The sequence below is a fragment of the Salvelinus sp. IW2-2015 genome, unplaced genomic scaffold, assembly GCF_002910315.2.
Source record: "Salvelinus sp. IW2-2015 unplaced genomic scaffold, ASM291031v2 Un_scaffold967, whole genome shotgun sequence".
Taxonomy (NCBI): domain Eukaryota; kingdom Metazoa; phylum Chordata; class Actinopteri; order Salmoniformes; family Salmonidae; genus Salvelinus; species Salvelinus sp. IW2-2015.
Window position 1 is genome coordinate 106782 of NW_019942667.1, and position 26229 is coordinate 133010.

Here is a 26229-nt window from a genome sequence, read left to right on the forward strand (position 1 = left end):
GGTACAAAATCTTCCTCCCTGGCGGACCCGGAGAGCAAATCAAGTGCACTATAGGTTTACCACTGGCCAACCGGATGGCTCAGATTACCTTGTCTGCAGTAATGTAGCAGGCGTAAAACAATTCTACAGCAAAATTGATACTGTGATATTTTAAAACGTTTCAAACCATGACTAGAGACAGACTGTCAACGAATACAGCAAATACCTTCTGTTTTTATTAGTGAGTTTAAGTTCTTACTCAGCACTGTCAACACTTTTTAATTCAACACCAGAACTGCAGCTGTAATGAATGAGTAGGAAAGTGTATCGATAGGCTTGCGTTATTATTAGCTAGGCAATTTTTTGATATGGAGTAATTTCACTTAATCAATCACATGTATTTATAACGCCCGTTTTACATCAGCTGATGTCACAAAGTGCTGTATAGAAACCCAGCCTAAACCCCCAAACAGCAAACAATACAGATGTAGAAGCACAGTGGCTGGGAAAAACTCCCTAGAAAGGCAGGAACCTAGAGAGGAACCAGGCTCTGAGGGGTGGCCAGTCCTCTTCTGGCTGTGCTGGGTGGAGATTATAAGAGTACTTGGCCATTAAGGCCAGATTGTTCTTCAAGATGTTCAAACGTTCATAGATGACCAGCAGTGACCGGTGCCCCCGCACATTGACTCTGTACCAGTACCCCCTGTATATAGCCTCGCTATTGTCATTTTACTGCTGCTCTTCTTTTCTTAACTGCATTGTTGGTTAAGGGCTTGTAAGTAAGCATTTCACTGTAAGGTATTTGGTGCATTTGACAAATAACATTTGATTTGAGCAGGGGCAAATAATCACAGTGGTTGTAGAGTGGAGGGTGCAACAGGTCAGTACCTCGGGAGTAAATGTCATTTGGCTTTTCATAGCCGAGCATTCAGAGGACGAGACAGCAAGTGCAATTTAAATGTATGCTTTCTCTGTTCATAGGAGGAACAACATGAATTTGTGCATGAGGCAGAAATAATGCAGTGAGACTTGAGTTTCGCGATCAGCTGGAAAGTTGAGAGTGCAGACCCAGTCTGCTGCCCTCTCCCACCGCTGAGACTGACCATCAGATGCAGGCCCAGTAAAATTAAAATAAAAAGCTAATTATTTAAATTTATGCTCACTTAGCTGTGCCTCTCAAGTAATACAACAACTGATCTATTACCGGTGTAATCATATAGCCTACCTCAAATGATTAAATATCAAAAAAATGTAATGTCATTTAATTGCCCGAACAACAATTGAATTAAAGCCAATCTGAGGAGATAATGTATTGGGCCTCTAGCCTACTGCACAAACCTCATTGCTACAGAACTGTTTTTAATAAGTTAGTGTTGTGTAAACGTACATAAAAAAAAAAAAGTAATGTTAAAAAAAACTGAGTGGTAGATCTCAGCATGCATTTTGACTGAGAAAGTGATCTTGACCCAGAAAAGCTTGGTGACCACTGGTCTACAACATAGCTCCAGGTATAAGAGCAGGTATGTTAAGTAGACTAGGCCTACTTATTATAGCCAGGGTTGGATGAGGACCACTTAGTAGCCACAAGACAGGTCAGAAGTTACCTTGGCTTTAAGGGGAGGGAAATATCTGCACTTGCAACGTCATCGTATGTGAAGACTGTTTGCTCTGTGTGTGTTACTATTAATAACTATTAAAACCTGAAATGTCTATTTGGAAATATGTTGCATGATGTGTCTGATCAATTCCCGAATGTATCTAATAATAATATTAGCTCTAGTTCAGGAGAGAGGAGGACCGTGGAGAGAAAGATGTACCGTATGTTAAAGGGAAGGTTCACCCATTTTGAATCTTATATTGTTTTTTGTGCATCTCTGAGTGATGTTCTATCGATTCTCTGTGTCATTTCATGTTTTCATGTGTATCTGAGTTATTGGCGTTCAAGCAGGCAGATATGCGGCCGGTATGACGTCTTAAAGCCGCTCTCATTACACTGGAAGTTAATAGGAATACGACTAGCATACATGTCAGATTTTAATTCTGGACGATATAACTCGGGAGGATGTCTTCTTTTGAATGAGCCAATGATCATATTTTTTGCGATATTTCTACCCAGAGAAAAGTGTAATTTAACAGAGGGTCTAACACATTTATCCTATTTGTCTGCCTCTTCAGTCCAGGTTGCATTTCATGGTGCTGTTGCCAGAGATATTACAACACTGTATATAGCCATAATATGACATTTTCAATGTCTCTATTCCATTGTAACTTTTGTGAGTTTAATGTTTACTGTTTATTTTTTATTATTTAATTTGATTTGGAAATGTAAACATGTTTCCCATGCCAATAAAGCCATTTGAATTGATATTAGAGAAAGGAGATAGCAATCCCATTGAGCAGGGAATGGAGGAACGTACAGTATAACGGCCCACCCAGCAGACTGTCAACCAATCGCGTTCATGTTGTCATGCTGTGTCAAGCGGTTGCTACAGTGTATGAGTCGAGAAACGTGCCTATTTTCCTCAAAAGTACGTAATATCACGATCCCAAAGCTATACAATCTTACAGATATCAAGTTAATTATCTCACATCTCGGAAAATATTTGTATTGTTGTTCTTTCTTGTTGACAAAATTCGTGCAAATGTTAGGGTTTTGAGCTAGCGCCCAATTTACTCCCATTTCCTCATTGAAGGAGCGCTCTCCCTGTACCAGAATCGCTCTGAATGAACCGCATGGCCCATTGACTTAGCATTTGCAACGAACTCAATGGCCGTTATTCCAATGGAGTTTCCCATCTCATCAAAAGTATCTCTGCTGTTGCTAATGTCAGACTCCATTCTGTGACCCACATCGATCTGCAGGTTGAACATGGTGAGATTGTAGACTCCTAAATTGATAGTGCAGTTCGTTTATGCGATGTTACAGCTAACTATCTACTTCACATGCTTATATTGTCTTTTGTATTTGTACCTAGCCAGCCAGGCCATAGAGAGAGCATTGCATTGTGGATTTTGTAGTCGACCTGAGCTTTAACGGATTTCCACAACGATTTTCACGTTGCTCGATTACCAACCTTTTTATAATACCTAAATTAAACATTTGTTGACATATTTTTTTTTTGTTCTTTAACACGGTAAATGATAGAAATGGGTGGTTTGGGATTTTTACTTTAAGGACAATTTCACCAATCTGAAACGGTGGCAGCATCTCACACTATGCAATTCAAAGCACTGCACAACATGGCCTGATTAGTTGCCTTCACACTGTGCGATTTCACAAGCTAATTCTTTACACTCGAGCCTCTCCCTTCTGTGTGTACGATGGCTGTAAATACATTGAGAGAAGATCCTTTCTTCTAACGTTGTTCACCCTGTTATGCTGTGAAAGCAAGGGAGCCTTGTCCACCACATACAGCGTGCGGATGTCAAGCTTTTTGAGACCTCTTTTTTGACAGGAGTTTTTTAAAATGTATTAATGAAAGCCATATGGTGCCGACTAGTGGACATTTAGTGTACTCTTCTGGCATAAATATCAGGCTTCCCAAGGTAGGCTGAAGTGGCTTCCCCTCTATCTGCACTTTGTGAAAATAACTGTTTATCTCTCCACTATATTGCTTTGACTTTTCTTGTATTTTCAGACCAGTTCAAATTTAAAAGAGAAGAGCCAATGTATTTGCCTGACTGCCCAGACTCCTTGCTCCGGCCATATGCTACGCCACGCCCACAGTCATGAGTTGTTTTTTTCTCCGCAATGAGTCTGGAGCCGAGTACCTCCCCGACGATTTCTAGAATGCAAACACACTGTAACCGTTTTGATTGGTCCCAGAAACTGTTGGGTTTGGCCAGAGTTAGAACACACGGTAAAGCTGCATTTAGAAAATGTGTCATTGGCTTTGATACTCTGATTGGTTAGAGATGATCCAATCGCTGAGGACTTTGTTTTGTACAACACCCCTCCTTTTGATATCACCACCAATGACTTAATTGATGTCAGTTTCAGACTGAAGTATGTAGCGAACGACAGAACAGCGGAATAATTCAGTTAAAGTCGTCAGGCAACCAATAATACTGATATGGACTATACTAAAATCAAATCACATTTTATTTGTCACATGCGCCGAAGCTTACAGTGAAATGCCCTTAACCAACAATGCAGTTCAATAAATGGAGTTAAGAAAATATTTACTAAATAAACTAAAGTGAAGAGAAAAATATACAATCAAAAAGTAACACACGAAAATGACATACAATAGCAAGGCTATATACAGGGGTATATAGGTACCGAGTCAATGTGCGGGGGTACAGGTTAGTTGAGGTCATTTGTAAAGTGACTATGCATAGATAATAAACGGCGAGTAGCAGCAGTGTAAAAAGTTCTGGTTGCCATTTGATTAATTGTTCCGTAGTCTTATGGCTTGGGGGTAGAAACTGTTAAGGAGCCTTTTGGTCGTAGAATTGGCGCTCCGGTATCGCTTGCTGTGCGGTAGCAGAGAGAACAGTCTGACGTGGGTGACTGGAGTCTTCGACAATTTTTAGGGCATTTGTCTGACACCGCCTATTATATAGGTCCTGGATGTCAGGAAGGTTGGCCCCAGTGATGTACTGGGCCGTACACACTACCCTATGTAGTGCCTTGCGGTCGGAGGCAGAGCAGTTGCCATACCAGGTGGTGATGCACCCGGTCAGGATGCTCTCAACGGTGCAGCTGTAGAACCTTTTGTGGATCTGTGGACCCATGCCAAATCTTTTCAGTCACCTGAGGGGGAAAAGGTGTTGTCTTGCCCTCTTCACAACTCTCTTGGTGAGTTTGGACCATGATAGTTTGTTGGTTATGTTGACACCAAGGAACTCAACTCTCAACCCGCTCAATTTCAGCCCCGTGATGTTAATGGGGGCCTGTTCGGCACTACTTTTCCTACAGTCCACAATCAGCTCCTTTGTCTTGCTCACATTGAGGGAGAGGTTGTTGTCCTGGCACCACACTTCTAGGTCTCTGACCTCCTCCCTATAGGCTGTCTCATTGTTGTCGGTGATCAGGCCTACCACTGTTGTCCTCAACAAACTTAATGATGGTGTTGGAGTCGTGCCTGGTCACGCAGTCGTGGTTGAACAGAGAGTTCAGGAGGGGACTTAGCACGCACCCCTGAGGGGCCCCAGGGTTGAGGATCAGCGTGGCAGATGTGTTGTTGCCTACTCTTACCACCTGGGGGCGGCCCGTCAGGAAGTCTAGGATCCAGTTGCAGAGGACGATGTTTAATCCCAGTGTCCTTAGCTTAGTGATGAGCTTCATGGGCACTATGGTGTTGAAGTATTTGTATTTATTATGGATCCCCATTAGCTGCTGCCAAAGCATCAGCTACTGTTCCTGGGGTCCAGCAAAATTAAGGCAATTTTATACAATTTTAAAACATTACAATACATTCACAGATTTCACAACACACTGTGTGCCCTCAGGCCCCTACTCCACCACTACCACATATCTACAGTACTAAATCTATGTGTATGTATAGTGCGTATGCTATCGTGTGTGCGTGTGTCTGTGCCAATGTTTGTGTTGCTTCACAGTCCCCGCTGTTCCATAAGGTGTTTTTTTAATCTGTTTTTTAAATCTAATTTTACTGCTTGGGTCAGTTACCTGATGTGGAATAGAATTCCATGTAGTCATGGCTCTATGCAGTACTGTGTGCCTCCCATAGTCTGTTCTGGACTTGGGGACTGTGAAGAGACCTCTTGTGGCATGTCTTGTGGGCTATGCATGGGTGTCCCGAGCTGTGTGCCAGTAGTTTAGACAGACAGCTCGGTGCATTCAACATGGCAATACCTCTCGATGAACAGTGTTCTCACATAGATGTTCCTTTTGTCCAGGTGGGAAAGGGCAGTGTGATTTGAGATTGTGTCATCTCTGGATCTGTTGGGGAGGTATGTGAATTGGAGTGGGTTTCCTGGATGATGGTGTTGATGTAACCCATGGCCAGCCTTTGAAAGCACTTCTTGGCTACTGATGTGAGTACTACGGGTCTGTAGTCATTTAGGCAGGTTACCTTCACTTTCTTGGGCACAGGGACAATGGTGGTCTGCTTGAAACATGTAGGTATTAAACACTCGGTCAGGGAGAGGTTGAAAATGTCAGTAAAGACACTTGCCAGTTGGTCCATGCATGCTTTGAGTACACGTCCTGGTAATCCGTCTGGCCCCGCGGCTTTGTGAATGTTGACCTGTTTAAAGGTCTTGCTCACATCGGCTACGGAGAGCGTGATCCGGAACAGCTGGTGCTCTCATGCCTGCTTCAGTGTTGCTTGCCTTGAAGTGAGCATAAAAGGCATTTAGCTCATCTGGTAGGCTCGCGCCACTGGGCGGCTGGGTTTCCCTTTGTAGTCCGTAATGATTACATATCGTTTTTAAAGTATTCAGACAAATAGAATTATGTTTTTTACATCATGAAATTGTAAAGTAGATATTACCTCTATCTAGTTCTCAAGAGGCCATGCTAAGTTGCTAACTTGAATGTGAGAGCCATTATCAAAAGTTACATTTGGTTTACAAGTACTTTGGGGTTATACTGTATTATCGATGTTCACAGACAGCATTAGCCAGTAGTACTAATGCCAACGGGCAAACGTCAAGGGCATCATTGGTCAAGCTATACAATACAGTATTCTGTACTTATTCACAAGTTTAAGGTCAACATACTTTTTAGTGTTTATGCGATCATCGTAGTAGTACTTTACTTGCTTTTTGCTATACTGTAAGAAACATTTACTCTAACTGTTACATATTCAGGAAAAAGTAATCATTTTGAAGTGTGTATTATACATTTTTTTTGTAATCCATGCAAAAAGAGATTCCTTTTACCTGTAAAATAAATGTCATATTTGTTAACTCCAAGGGTGCGATGAATAATACAAACATTTTGTAATGAATCTTAAAGACCATTTATTTAATCCTTCATTTTTTTAATGTAATAAAATATTTTTATACCATCTGAACATTTGTTTTATCATTTGTTATAAACACAGTTAAGAAACTATTCAGTACCACATTAGAAGTTTCATGTTCCTGACAGATATGTACACTGTATCCTTCAAATCAAGGAAACACAACTAATACAGTATACACTTCAAATATTACATCAAAATGGATTGCAAATAAATACACTGAGTGTACAAAACATTAGGAACACCTTCCTAATATAGAGTTGCACCCCTCAGAACAGCCTCAATTCGTCAGGGCATGGACTATACAAGGTGTAAAAAGCGTTCCACAGGGATGCTGACCCATGTTGACTCCAATGCTTCCCACAGTTCTGTCAAGTTGGCTGGATGTCCTTTGGGTGGTTGGTCATTCTTGATACACACAGGAAACTGTTGAGCGTGAAAAACCTAGCAGCATTGCAGTTCTTGACACACTCAAACCGGTGCGCCTGGCACCTACTGTCATACCCCACTCAAAGGCACTTAAATCTTTTGTCTTGCCCATTCACCCTCTGAATGGCACACGCACAATCCATGTCTCAATTGTCTCAAGGCTTAACCTGTCTCCTCCCCTTCATCTACACTGATTGAAGTGGATTTAACAAGGGATCATAGCTTTAATCTGGATTCACTTGGTCAGTGTATGTCATGGAAAGAGCAGCTTCCGTTATCTACAGTATCTTATCTTCATTCTTTCTATTCTCTGAAACATCATTTTCTTTGTCTATCATTTTAGATGTTTTGTCGGTCTCTCTCTCGCTCTGTCTATATGTCTATATGTTCCAGTGGTGTGCCTGCCCCCAGCCTTTAGTAACGTGTCCATTGTCTCCTTCAACCTTGAGCACACTCTGACCTGGCTGCCCGGTTCAGGGAGTCCTGCCAACACCCACTTCACAGTTCAGAGCCTCAGGTACGCTCTTACACTTCAGTCCCATGCTTTCATTTTATCTATCCCTCTAGTGTAGCTGCTGAGTAAGTGCTTTCCTTTCAGCTGGTTACGTGGTAAAGGCAAAATACTGTATCACTGCAATTGTGCAATCTAGGACAGTTTAGATTTGATCATTATCAGTGTTGCCTTTGCTTTGTTTCCCCAAGATATATCTCGCTCTCGGTTTCTCTATTTCTCTCTGTCTCTTGTTCCCTCCTCCAGGAAGAACTCATGTGAAGGATTGTGCCAGGTTGAAGACCAACCAGCCATATGACCTGTTTAACAAGTTCAAAGATTACTTCTGTTACTGTCAGGCCCATGTTCAGGCCTTCACCCTTAGCCAGAAGTCCAACTGAGTGAAACTTTAGTCTGCTCTTTTGGAAATTGAAAAATATTGTCCATTCTAGTGGTCCTCATTACATCAATTTGTTGATAGAATTTACTTGTATAGAATCACTTTAACCCCTGACCTCCTTATTTCAGCAGTGTTGGGCCCTACAGTGGTGTCCGTGTCAGGCTGTGGGAACTGCCCCTCCATCCAGGGGCCTACAGCGCTCTCTGCCCCCCCACACAGCTCCTCTTCAGGGAGATCACCTGCCAGATGCGGCGGACCAGCGACGGGGCTCAGGTAGAGCTTGGTCGTTCAAAATTAGGTGACTTCTAATGAGGTCAGCCAGGGACAAAATACTCAGGTGAGATTGATGATAAAAACATTTTTTTAATCAATTTTAGAATAAGGCTGTAACGTAACAAAATGTGGAAAAAGTCAAGGGGTCTGAATACTTTCCGGATGGAATGTACCTAGAAAAGAAAGCAAGTTCTGAGAATGTGGTCAAACACACTCACATTCGCTTTGAATATAACCTGGGAATGTAATTTTTTACTTCACCTGGCAAGTCAGTTAAGAACAAATTCTTATTTACAATGACGGCCTACCCCGCCCAAACCCTCCCCTAACCAATGACGGCCTACCCCGCCCAAACCCGGACGACGCTGTGCCGGCTCAGATCACACCGATAAAAGGACAGAATATCTTGTAGTTCACTGAACAGTGTCATGAACTGTATGTTAAATAACTAGGGAGAGTGAGGAGAGGTGTGGCCGTTCACCTGTTATGAATGCCACTTGGGTTAATTTCCCTACAAAAGGGATTGAACCCACATGGAGGCATGCAGGCATTTTAATAACAATCATTAGATACACAGTCAACACAATATAGTAATATTTTTTACTCCTGTAGGTGCTGTAATAAATGTGAAATTACTTTCTTTTGCATTTGTTCATACTGCAATGTTCAATCCGTTCATGCTATTTATTTTAATCCAGGCATTGTACATGATAAACAGTGTCTTTGAAGTCAAAATGTTACCCTTTTTGGTAATGTACAAAGAAATACCATTCTTAAAATTCTCCAAATGAAGGCATGACCATCGTTGGGGTGATGGTTTAGGGTTTAATAATGGACATTATAAACTGGGTGTTTCGAGCCCTGAATGCTGATTGGCCGAAAGCCGTGGTATATCATACCATATACCACGGCCATGACAAAACATTTATTTTTACTGCTCTAATTAAGTTGGTAACCAGTTTATAATAGCAATAAGGAACCTTGGGGGTTTGTGGTATATTGCCAATATACCACGGCTAAGGCCTGTATCCAGGCTCTGCATTGCGTCATACAATAAGAACAGCCCTTAGCCGTGGGATATTGACCATATACCACAAACCCCCTCAGGCCTTATTGCTTAAATATTCTACAGCATCTGCATTACATGTAGCCTTCATTTCAGCTACCTCTCTTTGTAGCCGCTGGGGTTGGTAAGTTGCTCTCGTTCAACTGCCTCTCGTTCAACTGCCTCTCGTTCCACAGCCTCTCGTTCAACAGCCTCTCGTTCAACAGCCTCTCGTTCCACAGCCTCTCGTTCCACAGCCTCTCGTTCCACAGCCTCTCGTTCAACAGCCTCTCGTTCCACAGCCTCTCGTTCAACAGCCTAGGGTTTAGAGTGTAATATTTAGTCACAGTATTGTTGTATGAAGGTTGTATGAAGTCACAGTATTGTTGTATGAAGGTTGTATGAAGTCACAGTATTGTTGTATGAAGTTTGTATGAAGTCACAGTATTGTTGTATGAAGGTTGAATGAAGTCACAGTATTGTTGTATGAAGGTTGTATGAAGGTTGTATGAAGTCACAGTATTGTTGTATGAAGGTTGTATGAAGGTTGTATGAAGTCACAGTATTGTTGTATGAAGGTTGTATGAAGGTTGTATGAAGTCTCCCGGGTGGCGCAGTGGTCTAGGGCACGGCATCGCAGTGCTAGCTGCGCCACCAGAGTCTCTGGGTTCGCGCCCAGGCTCTGTCGCAGCCGGCCGCAACCGGGAGATCCGTGGGGCGACGCACAATTGGCATAGCGTCGTCCGGGTTAGGGAGGGTTTGGCCGGTAGGGATATCCTTGTCTCAGTATGTAAAAATGTAATAAAATGTATGCACTCTACTGTAAGTCGCTCTGGATAAGAGCGTCTGCTAAATGACTAAAATGTAAATGTATGTAAATGTAAGTCACAGTATTGTTGTATGAAGGTTGTATGAAGGTTGTATGAAGTCACAGTATTGTGCTGGATTTACTGTCGGTGCCGGAGATGGCTGCCGTTTTACGGGCTACTAATCAATTGAGGGTTTTTTAGCGTTGTTTGTAACTTATTTTGTACATAATGTTTCTGACACRGTCTCTTATGACCGAAAAGAGCTTCTGGATATCAGGACAGCGATTTCTCACCTTGTACTGGACAAGACTTTTTCTTTAACGAGTCGGACGCAAAAGATTTACTTCAGACACCCGATAAGGCCCAAATCCACATCATTCTTATGAAGAAGATATCGGGGAAGTAGGTCGGTCTTTGTAAGGATCCGACAGCGAGTGAGTAATCTGCCTCTATCATCAGTCCTATTAGCCAACATGCAACCATCGTGTAATAAAATGGATGAGCTCCGATCAAGACTATCCTACCAACGGGACATTAAACGGTAATATCTTATGTTTCACCGAGTTGTGGCTGAACGACGACATGGATAACATACAGCTGGCTGGGTTTTCCGTGCATAGGCAAGATAGATAGAACAGCTGTCTCCGGTAAGACAAGGGATGGCGGCCTGTGTCTATTTGTAAATAACAGCTGGTGCATGAAATCTAATATTAAGGAAGGGGCCAAGCTTCCTGCCATCCAGGACCTCTATACCAGGCAGTGTCAGATGAAGGCCCTCTATACCAGCCACCCTAGTCATAGACTGTTCTCTCTGCTACCGCACGCCAAGCGGTACCGGAGCGTCAAGTCTAAGTCCAAGAGGCTTCTTAACAGCTTCTACCCCCAAGCCATAAGACTCCTGAACAGCTAATCAAATAGCTACCCAGACTATTTGCATTGTCCCCCCCCCCCCTTTTTTTAAAACTGCTGCTACTCTCTGTTTATTATCTATGCATAGTCACTTTAACTCTACCTACTTGTACATATTACCTCAATTACCTCAACTAACCTGTGCCCCCGCACATTGACCCTGTACTGGTACCCTCTGTATATAGCCTCGCTACTGTTATTTTACTGCTGCTCTTTAATTATTTGTGCAGGCATGCATAATAACAAATCAACATGCTATATTAATATATGAACCTGATGAAATTCACAAAGTATTTTAACAACTGTTACATTCACCCCTCCTGAATTTCACCAACCTTGTAAAACTAAACAAAATAATCTACCAAGCAACAAAAAAAAAATAAATGTTTCAAACTAACTAGTTAAGTAGCTAGCTATATATCTAACTATCTATGCATTTACCAATATCTGATTATCCATTGATCTCATCCATGTCATGACGACTGTGTCGCAAGCTACGTGCAAAAAACGTAAACAAATCGTTAGGACCAATGAGAGTAAAGTTACTGAGTTCGACGTCATTCATACATCTCCATATATGGCATTGCGTTGGCATCCGTATTGGATTGTTTATCCTGGTGATGTTCACTAGGTGATAGACCAAATCAACTGGCCACAGCAACTAAAGCTGGGAGTGGGAAAATGAACGATCTGTGAAGGTAGTTTGGGAAAAACGTACCGTTGGATTACTTGTTAAATAATCATTATTCATCATGAACGTGGGCTTTGCACTCGTTCTCCTCTGGTCTCTCCCAATAACCAATGGTAAGTACAGTAACTAGCTAGCTTAGCTGTAGTTAGATCCCTGTAATGGATAGCTAACGTTACCTTCGGTCGGACGAGGTGGGTTTATATCGACTTGATTTGTAATATCTGAGAGCTATTAAACATTCGATTCTAATGGTGGGTACGTCAGTGGTTGAAACCCGTGTGTTAACTACATGAATATAGATGTCGACCCGATGATATATGGATACAATTGTTGTCTTCGAAACCTCGAAACCACTGGGTGTGTACGTAAATTCACTATGGAGTGCCAGAGGGTGCTCCGGACGTTAGAAAACCCAGAGCATTGTCAGATTGACCGTTTTAATAAATCCGGAGTGTTCAGAGCGCACAATGGACGCTCCTGGTCGAGGTGTAGGGTTTCTCCAAGCATTCTGACCACACATGCTAGCTACTCCCAGACACCCCCTTATGACCGTTTTTCTCGCCCTAGCAGAACTGGTTAGTCTGTTAGCCACACGGCCATATTTTCGCGTTTACAGCGCTTGTTAACAGAAAACAGACGGACGACAGAGGACTAACGTTACCTGTACTAATTAGCTAGCTATCTGCTTCTCCGAACAATTGTGTGTAAACAAAGACAGACGCCGCAAATGTGTATACACTGAAAAATACTGCCGGCTGCAACTGTGTTCACCTTTAAAACAGTATACAGTAAGTATTTATTTTGATGTGATATGCAAGTAAATGGATTTGTTTCTAGAACCGTACCGCAATTGTGAATCGATTCACGCTTACATTGAGTTTTAATTTTACATTTTATTTAAACTTTATTTAACCAGGTAGGCCAGTTGAGAACAAGTTCTCATTTACAACTGCGACCTGCCCAAGATAAAGCAAAGCAGTATGACACAAACAACAACACAGAGTTACACATGGAATAAACAAACGTACAGTCAATAGAAAAGTCTATATACCGTGTGTGCAAAGGAAGTAAGATTAGGGAGGTAAGGAAATAAATAGGCCATAGTGGTGTAATAAATTACAATTTAGCAATTAAACACTGGAGTGATAGATGTGCAAGTAGAGATACTGGGGTGCAAAGGAGCAAAAAAAAAAACAATATAGGGATTAGGTAGTTGGGTGTGCTATTTACAGATGGGATATGTACAGGTGCAATGATCTGTAAGCTGCTCTGACAGCTGATGCTTAAAGTTAGTGAGGAGATATGTCTCCAGCTTCAGTGATTTTTGCAGTTCGTTCCAGTCATTGGCAGCAGAGAACTGGAAGGAAAGGCGTTTTACTGATCAGTTTTGTTTAGGAATTATTAAGTGATTTAAAACAATTCCATTACCTAATTGTTAACGGAATTTATGAAATTGAATTGGCTACATTTGGAATTCATAGTAGTCACACCATTGTTGGGTTCACAAGTTTGGATAGTAGAGTACAGTGAAGCAGTACATTACTGTACAGTACACAGTAGATCACARGACTTGAGTACACTGTACTCTACTGAACTGTACTGTGGTGTACTTTTATGGCCAAACTTGTGAAACATAGATGTCTATGCTTGGTTCAGATTTGGTCTGGAACAACACATACATTTTAGGATATTTGATGTAAAAACAATCTTGGTCACATAGCAAAATATTTATTTCCATATGCGTGTAAAATGGTCGCACTGTAGAGCCCTGCATAGGATACATCACCATGAAGAGAATACCATTCATATCCATAATTAATTATGCATTTCTGTGTTGTACAGACCAGAGACCCGTGATTAAATTCCGTTACCGCAACTCTGTTATTGGGTGTAAATCAACTTTATTTACTGTAGTTCAATAACCAAAATATGTTTTCAGAGTCAATGTGTCATGTCATCTCTAACGGCCCTTTCTTTCTGCAGATATCGTTGAATTTGATTTCAAAGTAAATATTTAAGACTTTTTTGGGAGATTTTACTGAAATTCTCTTGCCAAACTTTGCATCTGTGCAGTCCTTCCTGTAAATGTATTTTCATAAAATGTTCAGTGTAAATTGTTAAAAGTAGTCCTTGTGCATAGAGTTGTAATGACTTGTTAAACTTTAGAAGTCGATGGGGTTTTTTGTTTTGGCATACATCTAGAATGAAAGCTCAATGCTGTCACCGTGGAATTGCCCTGTAGCCTAATGCCTTGTAGCAACATCTGAATAGACTTGGAAGAGGTTAGGCCAGGGAAGAGGAACTAAAGTCAGCAGACCTGAGCCTGAGGCCCCTGTATTCCCTGGTTCCAAAGCCGTTTCAGTACTTCAGTGACCGTTTGGAAAGTTATGCTGTTCTCCACGCTGTAAAATTCCTTTACGGTTGAGTCACTTGCTGGCTCTTGATGTGTCATACTTCATATTCCAATGCACTTTTTATTTACATTGTCATCAGCAGTTGAACTGGTTTCATTGTAGCCAGGCTATTTATAACCTGGGATGATTCCCGAAACCATGGTTTAGCTTTCTGTCACACCCTCATATATATATTTTTTATAACTCCAACACCGTGGACTCTGTTTCGGAGTGCAAAGGCTGAGCTAGAGGAAACGTCATAACCAGTCATAGTCACGCACTGAACAAATCAACGGGGGATCTCGATCCAGGATGAGATTGAATGTCTCTACGGTGACCAATAAACTAAATCTTGACATCTAGCCACTTAGCTAGCAAGTTGGCAGCCAAATGCATAGCTGGAGCCCCTGAGCTGGATATAATTTGACACATCTTAGATTTCTTAAAGTTATACTTGGTTTAGCAGGCACCCCTGACTGTGCCCCCCCCCCCCCCCCRTTGACTTGGAAAGAGTAAAATAAAAAAGAAACTGATTTGAGTCAGAGGGTGCACTGAAGCTTGGCACACACAGATGTTAGGGGAACTGTTCCCTCCTCTAAATTAGACCCCCCCCCCATCTGATACAACATCCTGTTGAGGCTTTGTGTCTCAGTCAAGCAAGTTCTACAAGGTTTTGCCACACCAGCAGGAGCGGAAAATATTTTTGATATCTGATTTTGTTCTGGCCGTTCTCACATAGGAACTTCTTTGGGGGAAAGAAAGTTTGAAATTCTTTTTAAATTTGTACACTTTTTTAAAAAAAATTTGGAGGGGGAAATTATGATGAAAGTGGCAATTTTAGGCTCTTTTTAGATATATACATGTAAGACCTTATGATGACGATGTCATTATACTCCTTATAGTGTACTCTAACATATGGAGTAGCCTGTCTTGATTCCGAAGTAAAAATGTTAACATGAATTTGTTAATATAAAAAAAATATATATATTATAGTCGTTCCTGTTGGCTCAACTGCATTGTTTTTGAAGTTCAATTGTTAAATTAAAATCTCTCTACCGTCATATCTAAGCCAATATGACACCAATGTCGATTTAACATTTGCAAATCAGCTTGACAGGCGGTACACGACACACTCCCCGCCTCTCGTCATGATCCGTCCGGCTGTTACCGAGAACCACTATACCAGATTTTTAGCAAGGTCGCTAGCATTAGGGTACTCAGACACTTAAAACAATTGTTTTTATAGATGTAAATCCATTTGAACTGAACAGGTTTGTAGGTGCAACCATTTTTTTATTAAATTCACAATGTATCACTCATGGGCACATTTCAGCTAATTAAAAATACTAAGGATGTGCTACCTTTTTTTTGTAGTGTTCCTAACAATGTTGACATCTTTTCAGCGCTATCTCAGAGTTCTAAACCGGTGGACCAACTCAGTTGCTACGCAACAGTAGCAGCTAGCTAATAGAAGGCTATCAGCTAGTTTCTGCACAACAGTAGCAGCTAGCTAATAGAAGGCTATCAGCTAGTTTCTGCACAACAGTAGCAGCTAGCAAATAGAAGGCTATCAGCTAGTTGCTGCACAACAGTAGCAGCTAGCATCTATCTAGGTAACACCAGTTGGATGAAAAGCAAAGGAAGATTGATACATTTTTTCACAATTGAATCCATCTACACAATACCCAATAATGACAAAGCAATTTTTTACATTTTTGTAAATATCACATTTCCATAAGTATTCAGACCCTTTACTCAGTACTTTGTTGAAGCATCTTTGGCAGTGATTACAGCCTCTAGTCTTATTGGGTATGACGCTACAAGCTTGGCACACCTGTATTTGGGGAGTTTCTCCCATTCTTCTCTACAGATCCTCTCAAGCTCTCAGGTTAGATGGGGAGCGTTGCTGCACAGCTATTTTCAAGCATCTCCAGAGATGTTCCATCGGGTTCAAGTCCGGGCTCTGGCTGAGCCACTCAAGGACATTCAGAGACTTGTCTCGAAGCCACTACTGCGTTGTCTTGGTGGGATGGTGCTAGGTTTCCTCCAGACGTGACGTTTGGCATACAGGCCAAAAAGCTCAATCTTGGTTTCAACAGATCAGAGAATCTTGTTTCTCATTGTCAGTCCTTTAGGTGCCTTTTGGCCAATTGCAAGCGAGCTGTCATGTGCCTTTTACTGAGGAGTGGCTTTCGTCTGGCCACTACTGTAAAGGCCTGATTGGTGGAGTGCTGCGGAGATGGGAGATCCTTCCAGAAGGACAACCGTCTCCACAGAGGAACTCTGGAGCACTGTCAGTGACCATCGGGTTCTTGGTCAGATCCCAGATTGCTCAGTTTGGCCACCTCTTCTTCAATTTAAGAATGATGGAGGCCACGGTGTTCTTGGGGACCAGAAATGTTTTGGTAACCTTCCCCAGATCTGTGGCTTGACACAGTCCTGTCTCTGAGCTCTATGGACAATTCCTTTGACCTCATGGCTTGTTTTTTTGCTCTGACATGGTCTGTCAACTGTGGGACCTTTATCTAGACCGGTGTGTGCCTTTCCAAATCTTGTCCAGTCAATTCAATTTACCACGTGGACTCCAAGTTGCAGAAACATCTCAAAGATGGTCAAACAACATCATAATGATCATTCCTTGCCTGTGTGACACGTGTACAGTCAAACTCCATGCTTGCTAACTTTGTTAGCTATGTGATAAAATTATTGTCTTTGAACCCAACAACTGTTTTAAGACAAATGAACCAAATATGACTAAACATTCAATCAGTACTGAATATCCAACTTTGTGGAACAAAATGTGCTGTCATCACCAGACTGACAATTTTTAAATCAAAGTTGACGTATCTATTACAGGGTTTGTAGCGTAACGCTTAGCGTCACTGCCCTGGGATATGAAGGTCTTGGGTTCGCTGACCGGAGGGGATATTTATTCTCTTTTGTGTGTAATAAGCCTGCTGTTTTATTTTTACCGCAGTCATCTGGGTTTTCATTTGAAGCATATTGTTATACGTGGCTTATTTTGGGTCATTTGCAAAGACATTGGTAACTTTATTGTAGTCAAATTTTGTTCTGAAGTTATCGCAGTCACAGAGCAACAGATAAACCATGTGATTTAATGTTTACTGGAGAGCATAGGTGGAGTTCCCATTGTTGTCCTCAGGAATTTCCTTTTTCTGCTTCTGACCAATTTGAATAATCTACAAGTACATCACATTTCCAGAGTGGACTCTGCTAATTCTGTGTGAAACAGTTTATGAGCACCACCAACACACAGTGAATGGGGAAAATGGATTCAAAGGCAATCCATCTGCTGGTGACTTGCTTTATGTGCAATCCTAAAGGAGGGCTGTGATTGGTTAATGACCTATAATTTCCATTTCTATGTAATAGATGGATCATATCATTAAAAGTACCAGAGCCTACTCTGGAAATATTTCTTTTTGAAGAAGAGTATATTGGTTACAAACTGTCTAAAAATAAGCTAAATCGAAAAGCGTCGTTTTGAGATCAATATTTTTTTAAATGTTGAATAAATGAATGTGACGATTTTTATTTAAAATAGTCTAGACATACTCCATATTTGAGGGAACACTACAAGGAGTTATAATGACACCAAGATGACTATCATGTACGGTTTACAGATCATTAGGGTCTTACATGGCCACTTTCATCATGTTTAAAAAAGAATAATTGTTTGCTACAAAGGTAAAACGCATGTTAAACATCCTCCCAATGCCGTTCCTATGTGAGAATTACAAGAACATTCTGAGAGACTGGAAATATTTCTCGCTGGCGTGGAATCGTCCAATAGAAGCGCTGGCTTGCTAGTGAGGTCAATGTCATTGTTGCACGTCTATTGTTTCTTTCTCACCACAGGGGAGTGTTTGCTTATTGGTTCTTCAGAGATTTTAAATATTGGATCAATTCCTCTTTTTTTTGTTGAATATTTCATATTGTCCTGTGGACAATATGAAATATTGTCCTGTGGTTGGCTGTGAAGTAGTGATGAAATACACAGCTTAAAGTATGCAAATGGTTATTTTAACTTCAAAGTTGCTGCCGAATCATCAGTTGATTATATCCAACTCCCATCATGTAACATGTAATCACCACGGTACCAAACAGTGAAGAACTTCTCAATGACCCGGTCTGCCTGTCTTACTCTCTGTGTTCCAGTGCTTGCAGAGCTGCCACAACCTCAGAAACTCACTCTGCTCACCCTGAACACACAGTACGTACTGACGTGGGACTGGGACCAGACGACCACAGGCAACTCTGTTACCTTCACTGCAGAGTACATGGCGTAAGTCACCAGATGCACACACACCACCCCCGCAGACCCCACCTACATGTCACATACTGTACAGTATTTCACCTCCCCCCTCCTACATGTCACATAAGATACCGTATTTCACCTCCCCCCTCCTACATGTCACACATGATACCGTATTTCACATCCTACACCCAAACAGTAACTCGTCTGTTTTATTTTACCACCATGAGAGTCATGATCTGGTATTAGGCCAAGACTGCCTCTCATCACACCCTCTCGCTCGCTCCCCAACAGGAAGTACAAGATGAAGATGAAGAAGAAGAACTGGAGCCGTGTGTGTGAAAGGACCACACACACCCGCTGTGACCTCACAGGTTCTGATCTGCACTACCTGGGAATGTACGTGCTCCGAGTCCGAGCCAGCGCAGACGGAGTCAACTCGCACTGGGTCTACAAGGACTTCTGCCCTGATATAGATGGTGAGAGAGGAATGGGAGAAGGCAGACAGACTTGAGCACAGATGGAAAAACTAAATGAGAGAAGAAAATAAACACAGTTGCGAACATTCACACATTTAAACGCCCACCAACAGCCACACACCAACAGCCACACAGCCACACACCAACAGCCACACAGCCACACACCAACAGCCACACAGCCACACACCAACAGCCACACAGCCACACACCAACAGCCACACACACACACACCAACAGCCACACACACACACACACACACACACACACACACACACACAGAGCCACAGGCTTGTGTTGATTGAGCTTTCAGAAGTTGTAAAGACACTCAAATCTATTACTCTTAAGAAAGCGGCTGGCCCGGATGAATTGAACCCTCATTTCAAATAAAAATGGGTGCAGAGATTATCGCTGCCCCTCTCACTCGTATATTAAAGGTTTCATTGGCGAGTAATACCATTCCTAAAGTCTGGAAAGCAGCCTACGTCACGCCTTTACATAAGGGTGGAGATCTGTCCCAGTTGGATAACTATCGTCCCATATCTAAACTTTCTGCACATGCAAACGTTTTGGAAAACCCGATACTCAGTTGAAAAAGTTTTATCTCAATTTCAGTTGTGTTTTGGAGCCAAGTGTACTGCCCTACCAAGCAAAAAAGCCAGTAACTGCTCATAGCGTGGAACTGAGAAAAATGACTTTATGCAGTTACTGCTAACATGACCCCCATTTTCTCAAACACAATACAATAGAGGCAGAATACTTGTCCACATGATTAAACATGTGTTTAATGTAGCAAAAATGTCTAATTTTCGACCAAATGATCAGTTACTACCTTTTTGCTTAGTAGGGCAGTATAGTACAATTACTGCATTAAGGTTGTAGGTGATATTCTAGATGCTCAGGACAAGAAATCACTTACACTTTTTATCGACTTGTCAAAGGCCTTTGACACCGTTGACCATGCCCTGCTGTTGTATAGACTAAATAAAAGTCAGTTTAAGTGTTGATGCTTTGTATTGGTTCCAAAACGACCTTTCTGACAGAACAGTGTGTAGCACAGCAGGGTATGGAATCTGAGTTTCGAAGGCTTACGAAAGGAGTTCCCCAGGGCTCAACTTTAGGTCCGATCCTTTTTACACTGTATATAAATGATATAGGGAAGACTGTTGACTGCAAATCTCCATCTGTATGCTGATGACACAATGATTTATTCTAGCGCATCTAATATTGAGATCGCTTTTCAGGACTTATAGTTGGCTTTTGATGTTATTCAGAGGCATCTTTTCAAATTGACACTTGTGCTTAATGCAAGAAACTAAATGTATGATCATTTTTTTTCTTCTCTGAAAGTTAACAGATGGAGTCACTTTCAGATTTGAATGATAAAAGGCCAGCAAATTTGATAGGGTCACCTATAAGTATCTTGGGAATTAGTTAGATGAAAAGCTGAATGTGAAACAATATTGATAAACTGACGAAGAAACTGACGTTGAAATTGGGTTTCTATTTTAGGAACAAATCTTGCTTTTCAATATCTGTCAAAGGATCTTGTTCAAAGCACTTTGTTATCGGTCCTCAATTTTATGGTGATATTGTCTATATGCAGACCTCCACAAGTACCTTACACTGAGTCCAGAGTTTATCATGGTGCTTTAAGATTCATTACAAATGCTACATCAATTACCCATGGTGCAATGTACTTCTCCACCAGGAGGCTAAAGCACTGGTACACTTTTGTGAACAAAGCATTGATGGGACAACTCCCATTGTATCTATGTTCGTTACTGACCAGATCAGTCACTCAATACAGTCTTCCTTCACAGTCACTGCTGTCCTTGTCTGTTCCTAAGGCTAGAACTGAGATGGGGAAAGCAATATTTATCCCATAATGCCTTCATCCTGGAATATGCCTCGAAATATATTAAAGTTATGGGAGTTTAGTGTCTTTGCCTGTTTTTAAGACTCTGATCGACGACACTGTTTGTGATAGCTGCAGTTGTTTCTAATCTTTAAATGTATCTGGAACTTGCGACACTTAAGCTGTGTTCGAATACTCATACTAACCGCTCTAACTGTACAATTTGTGACTTAAATTGAGTATGTAGTATGCTTATTGGTCATAGTATGGATGTAGTTAGTATGCCAAAAGTTCCTGGATGTTGTACAAAATTTTAACAAAGTATACAAGCAGTAGACACCATTTCTGTGCTTTTAGGGCCCATAATGCAATTCCTCAGAAATAGGGGTGTGGCTTCACAACATTTTCAGATTTGTAGTAAATGGCGGAAAATATGCAGCCGAAGTCCAACGAGAGCAGATACAAATTCATTGCTTTAACCTCTCTAGGGGGTGTGGGACGCTACCACCTGGCCAACATCCAGTGAAATTGCAGAGCGCCAAATTCAAAAACAGAAATACTCATAATAAAAATTCATAAAACATACAAGTGTTTTACATCGGCTTAAAGATTAACTTCTTGTTAATCCAACCGTTGTCAGATTTCAAAAAAAGCTTTACGGTGAAAGCATACCATGCGATTTATCTGAGGACAGCGCCCAGCACACAAAACATTACATACAGTTACCAGCCAAGTAGATTAGTCACAAAAGTCAGAAATAGCAATAAAATTAATCACTTACCTTTGATCTTCGTATGGTTGCACTCACAAGACTCCCAGTTACACAAATGTTTGTTTTGTTCGATAAAGTCCCTCTTTATATCCAAAAACATCCATTTTGTTGGCGTGTTTTGTTTAGTAATTCAAAGGCAGTCACAACAGGCAGATGAAAAATCCAAATACTATCAGTAAAGTTCGTAGAAACATGTCAAACAATGTTTATAATAAATCCGCAGGTTGTTTTTAGTCATAATAATCGATAATATTTCAACCGGACAATAGCTCCGTCAATATAAAAGAAAAACAAAGGCGCGCTCTCGGTCATGCGCAGAAAACAGCTCTGGGGGAAGTCCCACTATCTTCCCACTATCCACTTAGTGGTCTTACTCCCTCATTTTTCAGAATACAAGCCTGAAACAATTTCTAAAGACTGTTGACATCTAGTGGAAGCCATAGGAACTGCAGTCTTGTTCCTAACCATTGACATACTGTATAGGCAGGTAAGAGAAAAGCACCCACATCAAAAATGTCCCACTTCCTGGATGGATTTTACTCAGGTTTTTGCCTGCCATATCAGTTCTGTTATACTCACAGACATTATGTTAACAGTTTTGGAAACTTTAGTGTTTTCTATCCAAATCTACCAATTATATGCATATCCTAGCTTCTGGGCCTGAGTAACAGGCAGTTTACTTTGGGCACGCTTTTTATCCGGCGGTGAAAATAGTGCCACCTACCCTAGTGAGGTTAACTATTTATGACAAATGTTGAGCAATGTAATGACTTTTCAAATAAGTTACACATTATGTTGGCTGACATTTTGTTAGCTACGCTATCCTTACGAACCACATACCAGTACATACTGCTGTAATATGCTATGTGAGCTAGCTAGCTACCTAACGTTAGTTGGCTACTAATACATCGGACTTAGCATATAGTTAATATACTGGCATCTAACTACCTAACGTTTATTGACTTGATTATTCACGTCATGCTTAGCTAAGTGCTATAGTCGTTGTGCATTCTTAATGGACATTGGCTAACTACTCCGATTTCAGAGCACTCTCTTGTGCCAGAGCGCTGAATAAATACTGAATTTATGAACTCTCAACATCTGTTGAATATAACCGGTGTCAGTAAACGTCCGCAAAAAAAAAGCGTAATTAAATTCTTGCCAGCAGAGTAGTTAGTTACCAACGCTCTGGATAACATGACAACAGCCTAACCAGCTCTGCTAGGGCGAGTACAATGGTCAGAGTGAGGTGTTCTCTCATTTGTGTCTGGAAGTAGCTAGCAAGCTAGTCAACATTAGCCAGTTAGCTTGGGTGCTTGACTGCTGTTTTGAGGTCAGAACGTTCGGACTCGGCCAGAGCGTCCAATGTGCTCTCTGAACTCTCCCAGAGCGACGCGCTCTGAATTTACGAATGCCCAGATTGCACTCTGGCACGCCAGATTTACGAACCCACCCGAAGTTGTGGGATGTCTAGCTAGTAATTTGCAATGCTAACAAGCTAGCAAGACTTTGCACAGCATCAATTTCCGGTAGACAGGCAAAGTACAAGTACGCTCAACTAAAAGGATACCGTTAGTTTACAGTATACTAAAATGAACTAATAGTATGTTTTATTTACTCATTAAGTATACAGTATGTTAGTATCGGTATTTATATTTTTTTTGTATGCCTACGCTGCTATTTCCCTGTTTTGCCTTCTTGCCAGGTCGCCCTCGTGAAACAGGTTTTTAACATCAATGGGTCTCACCTGGATAAATACAATTCAATTCACACACACACATCCTCGCGCACACACACACACACCATCCTCGTGTGTGTGCGCGCACACACACACACACAACACTATCCTCGCACACACACACACACACACACACACACACAACTAGCACAGAGACAAACAGTTAATCTGTCATTCACCAAGAGTCATTCCCAGGACTCTGGGGTTGCCTGTATTGTAACTATTATTGACTAGTGAGTTTATTTTGGTCTGATCTGTTCTTCCTCCTGTCTAGCTTCTTTGGGCCCACCGTCCAGGGTGGAGCTGGCTCCTGTGAGGAACCTGCTGGATGTGACCATCTCTGATCCCCTGACCAGCACCCAGGGCTCCATGAAGGAACACGTCCCGTTCCTGGACTACCGCATCCTGTACTGGAGCCGCTCTGATGACCCTCAGGTACTGGCACAACCTCTGCCTTTTCTGTGGCTCAAAGAGCTCCTGGGCCTCCCCTCAGTAACCCTGGGACTGCGTGTACCTGGGCCTCCCTCAGTAACCCTGGACTGCTGTAACCTGGCCTCCCTCAGTAACCCTGGGACTGCTGTAACCTGGGCCTCCCCTCAGTAACCTGGGACTGCTGTACCTGGCCTCCTCAGTAACCCTGTGGACTGCTCGACACTGCGGCCTCCCTCAGTAACCTGGGACTGCTGTAACCTGGGCCTCCCTCAGTAACCCTGGACTGCTGTAACCTGGGCCTCCCTCAGTAACCCTGGGACTGCTGATACCTGGGCCTCCCCTCAGTAACCCTGGGACTGCTGTAACCTGGGCCTCCCCTCAGTAACCCTGGGACTGCTGATCCTGGGCCTCCCCTCAGTAACCCGGGACTGCTGTAACCTGGGCCTCCCCTCAGTAACCCTGGGCTGCTGTAACCTGGGCCTCCCCTCAGTAACCCTGGGACTGCTGTACCTGGGCCTCCCCTCAGTAAGCCTGGGACTGCTAATAAACACAGAAGCTACAACAACATGTTGTAACACTCTAAACAATATCTTAAAGATAGGAACACAAGTGTGTTCTAATGTGGTTTTCAATGCAGGTAACTGGTTGGTGCTTTGTATTCTGGAAGGTTCTGAAGTGTTCTATATTGGTGCTTTGTATTCTGGAAGGTTTTGAAGTGTTCTATGTTGGTGCTTTGTATTCTGGAAGGTTTTGAAGTGTTCTTTGTTGGTGCTTTGTATTCTGGAAGGTTTTGAAGTGTTGTATGTTGGTGCTTTGTATTCTGGAAGGTTTTGAAGTGTTCTTTGTTGGTGCTTTGTATTATGGAAGGTTTTGAAGTGTTCTATGTCAGTTGTTCCATGTTCTCTGGAACTCTTCCAGTTGAAACAACATCAATAACCCTTCTGCTGTGTCCCTGTGTTACACCAGAGCAGATATGATTTCTATGTCATCTCTATATCCCAAACCTTTCCTGGTGTACCCCCAACCGTTCCACTTTTGTGACGTATTCAGGACTAGCACATCTGATTCAACTTGTAAAGGGCTTGATGATGAGTTCACCACTAGAATCCAATGTGCTCCTACTGGAATGGGTGAAATAAGTGGAACGGCTGGGGGTAGTGCAAGACAGGGCAGCGTATCCCAACCCTGTCTGATTTTAGAACCTGTTCTTATTGGATGTTCAGGGTCTGAAGCCTAAAGTGGTGGACTCTAGCAGCAACCTGGTGACGCTGCCTGAGCTGGAGGCCTGGACGTGGTACTGTGTCATGATCCAGTCTCGTTATGACTACTACAACAAGACTAGCAGCTACACAGAACCCCAGTGCATGCAGACAGAGGGTAGGAATGAACACTTCACACTAAAGACTTGGAGATTGGTTTCCAAATTGCTTGACAAATTACCTACCTGTGTAATGTGTGTGWAGAGATGSCAGAGAGCGTGTTTTACAGGAGCAYTTYCATAATAAGGCCACTAAAGTGTGACTGTCCTCGTCCTCAGGTGACACCCRGTACMGGCAGATCTTCCTATACTTCCTGGTCTCCATGATGCTGTGTTTCCTGCTCGTGTTGCTTCCCTCCTACGCCTTCTTCATGTTCTACAGAGTCCTCAAAAACACCTTTTACCCCTCTATCCAGCTGCCTGCACACATCCAGGAGGTAGGCCTCACAAATGTTTACTCAACAGTAAACAGCATAACAGTAATATCCAGGTGTACRGTCCATCCTCTTGGTTGGTGGGTGTATCTGTGTGTTTAAGGGTGGTTGGGATTAAGCCATGACAATTATCATCTTTCTCTCTTCCCCTCCCCCCAGTACCTCTGTGACTCCTCCCCTGGCTCCGACATGCCCCGCCTCCTCACTGCTGATTCAGAGGCGGAGCTGTGCTGTGATAAGCTGACCATCTGTCCTGAGGTGTTGCTCCTGGAGATACATGTCCCTCCTCCTCTCACAGCGCCCCCCTCAGCGCTGGAGCAGGACAGCGGCAAGCACATCCGCCAGGACAGCGGAGACTCTGGGATCTACTCCACAGAGGGAGGCTCCGCCCAGCAGGGTCGTAGTGGTGGGGAGCCAATCAGGAGAGACCAGGAAGTGGACTCCTGGCAGGCACTGGKGCAGGTCAAGATGGAGGCGATGGGGAGAGAGTCGGCCGACGAAAGAGATCTGGACGAGGGGGTTGTGGATGTGTGCGTCTGAGGAGAAATGGAGAGCTGGGTGGAAAGACCATCAACGATGGTTGGCGATTTGTAATGAGGAAATGAGAATGGTCGCACAGAATGTTCTCAAGT

General features: G+C 42.4%; 1 protein-coding gene and 1 pseudogene across 2 annotated transcripts; both read left to right on the forward strand.

Annotated features, from left to right (window-relative positions):
* The first annotated feature begins 7660 nt into the window (after window positions 1-7660).
* LOC112069311 (interferon alpha/beta receptor 2-like) lies at window positions 7661-8564 on the forward strand (annotated as a pseudogene).
* A 3310-nt stretch (window positions 8565-11874) lies between these two features.
* LOC112069303 (interferon alpha/beta receptor 1a) lies at window positions 11875-26229 on the forward strand. 2 transcript variants are annotated; one of them, XM_024136612.2, is made up of 7 exons: window positions 11875-12073; window positions 18533-18659; window positions 18924-19108; window positions 23748-23908; window positions 25129-25282; window positions 25443-25600; window positions 25757-26229. In XM_024136612.2, exons 1-7 carry the CDS (start codon window positions 12022-12024, stop codon window positions 26135-26137), a joined length of 1218 nt encoding a protein of 405 aa, XP_023992380.1. In that variant the 5' UTR covers window positions 11875-12021; the 3' UTR covers window positions 26138-26229. The 2 variants fall into 2 exon arrangements, with proteins under 2 accessions (XP_023992380.1, XP_023992381.1); XM_024136613.2 differs by lacking the exon at window positions 11875-12073 and adding an exon at window positions 12364-12748.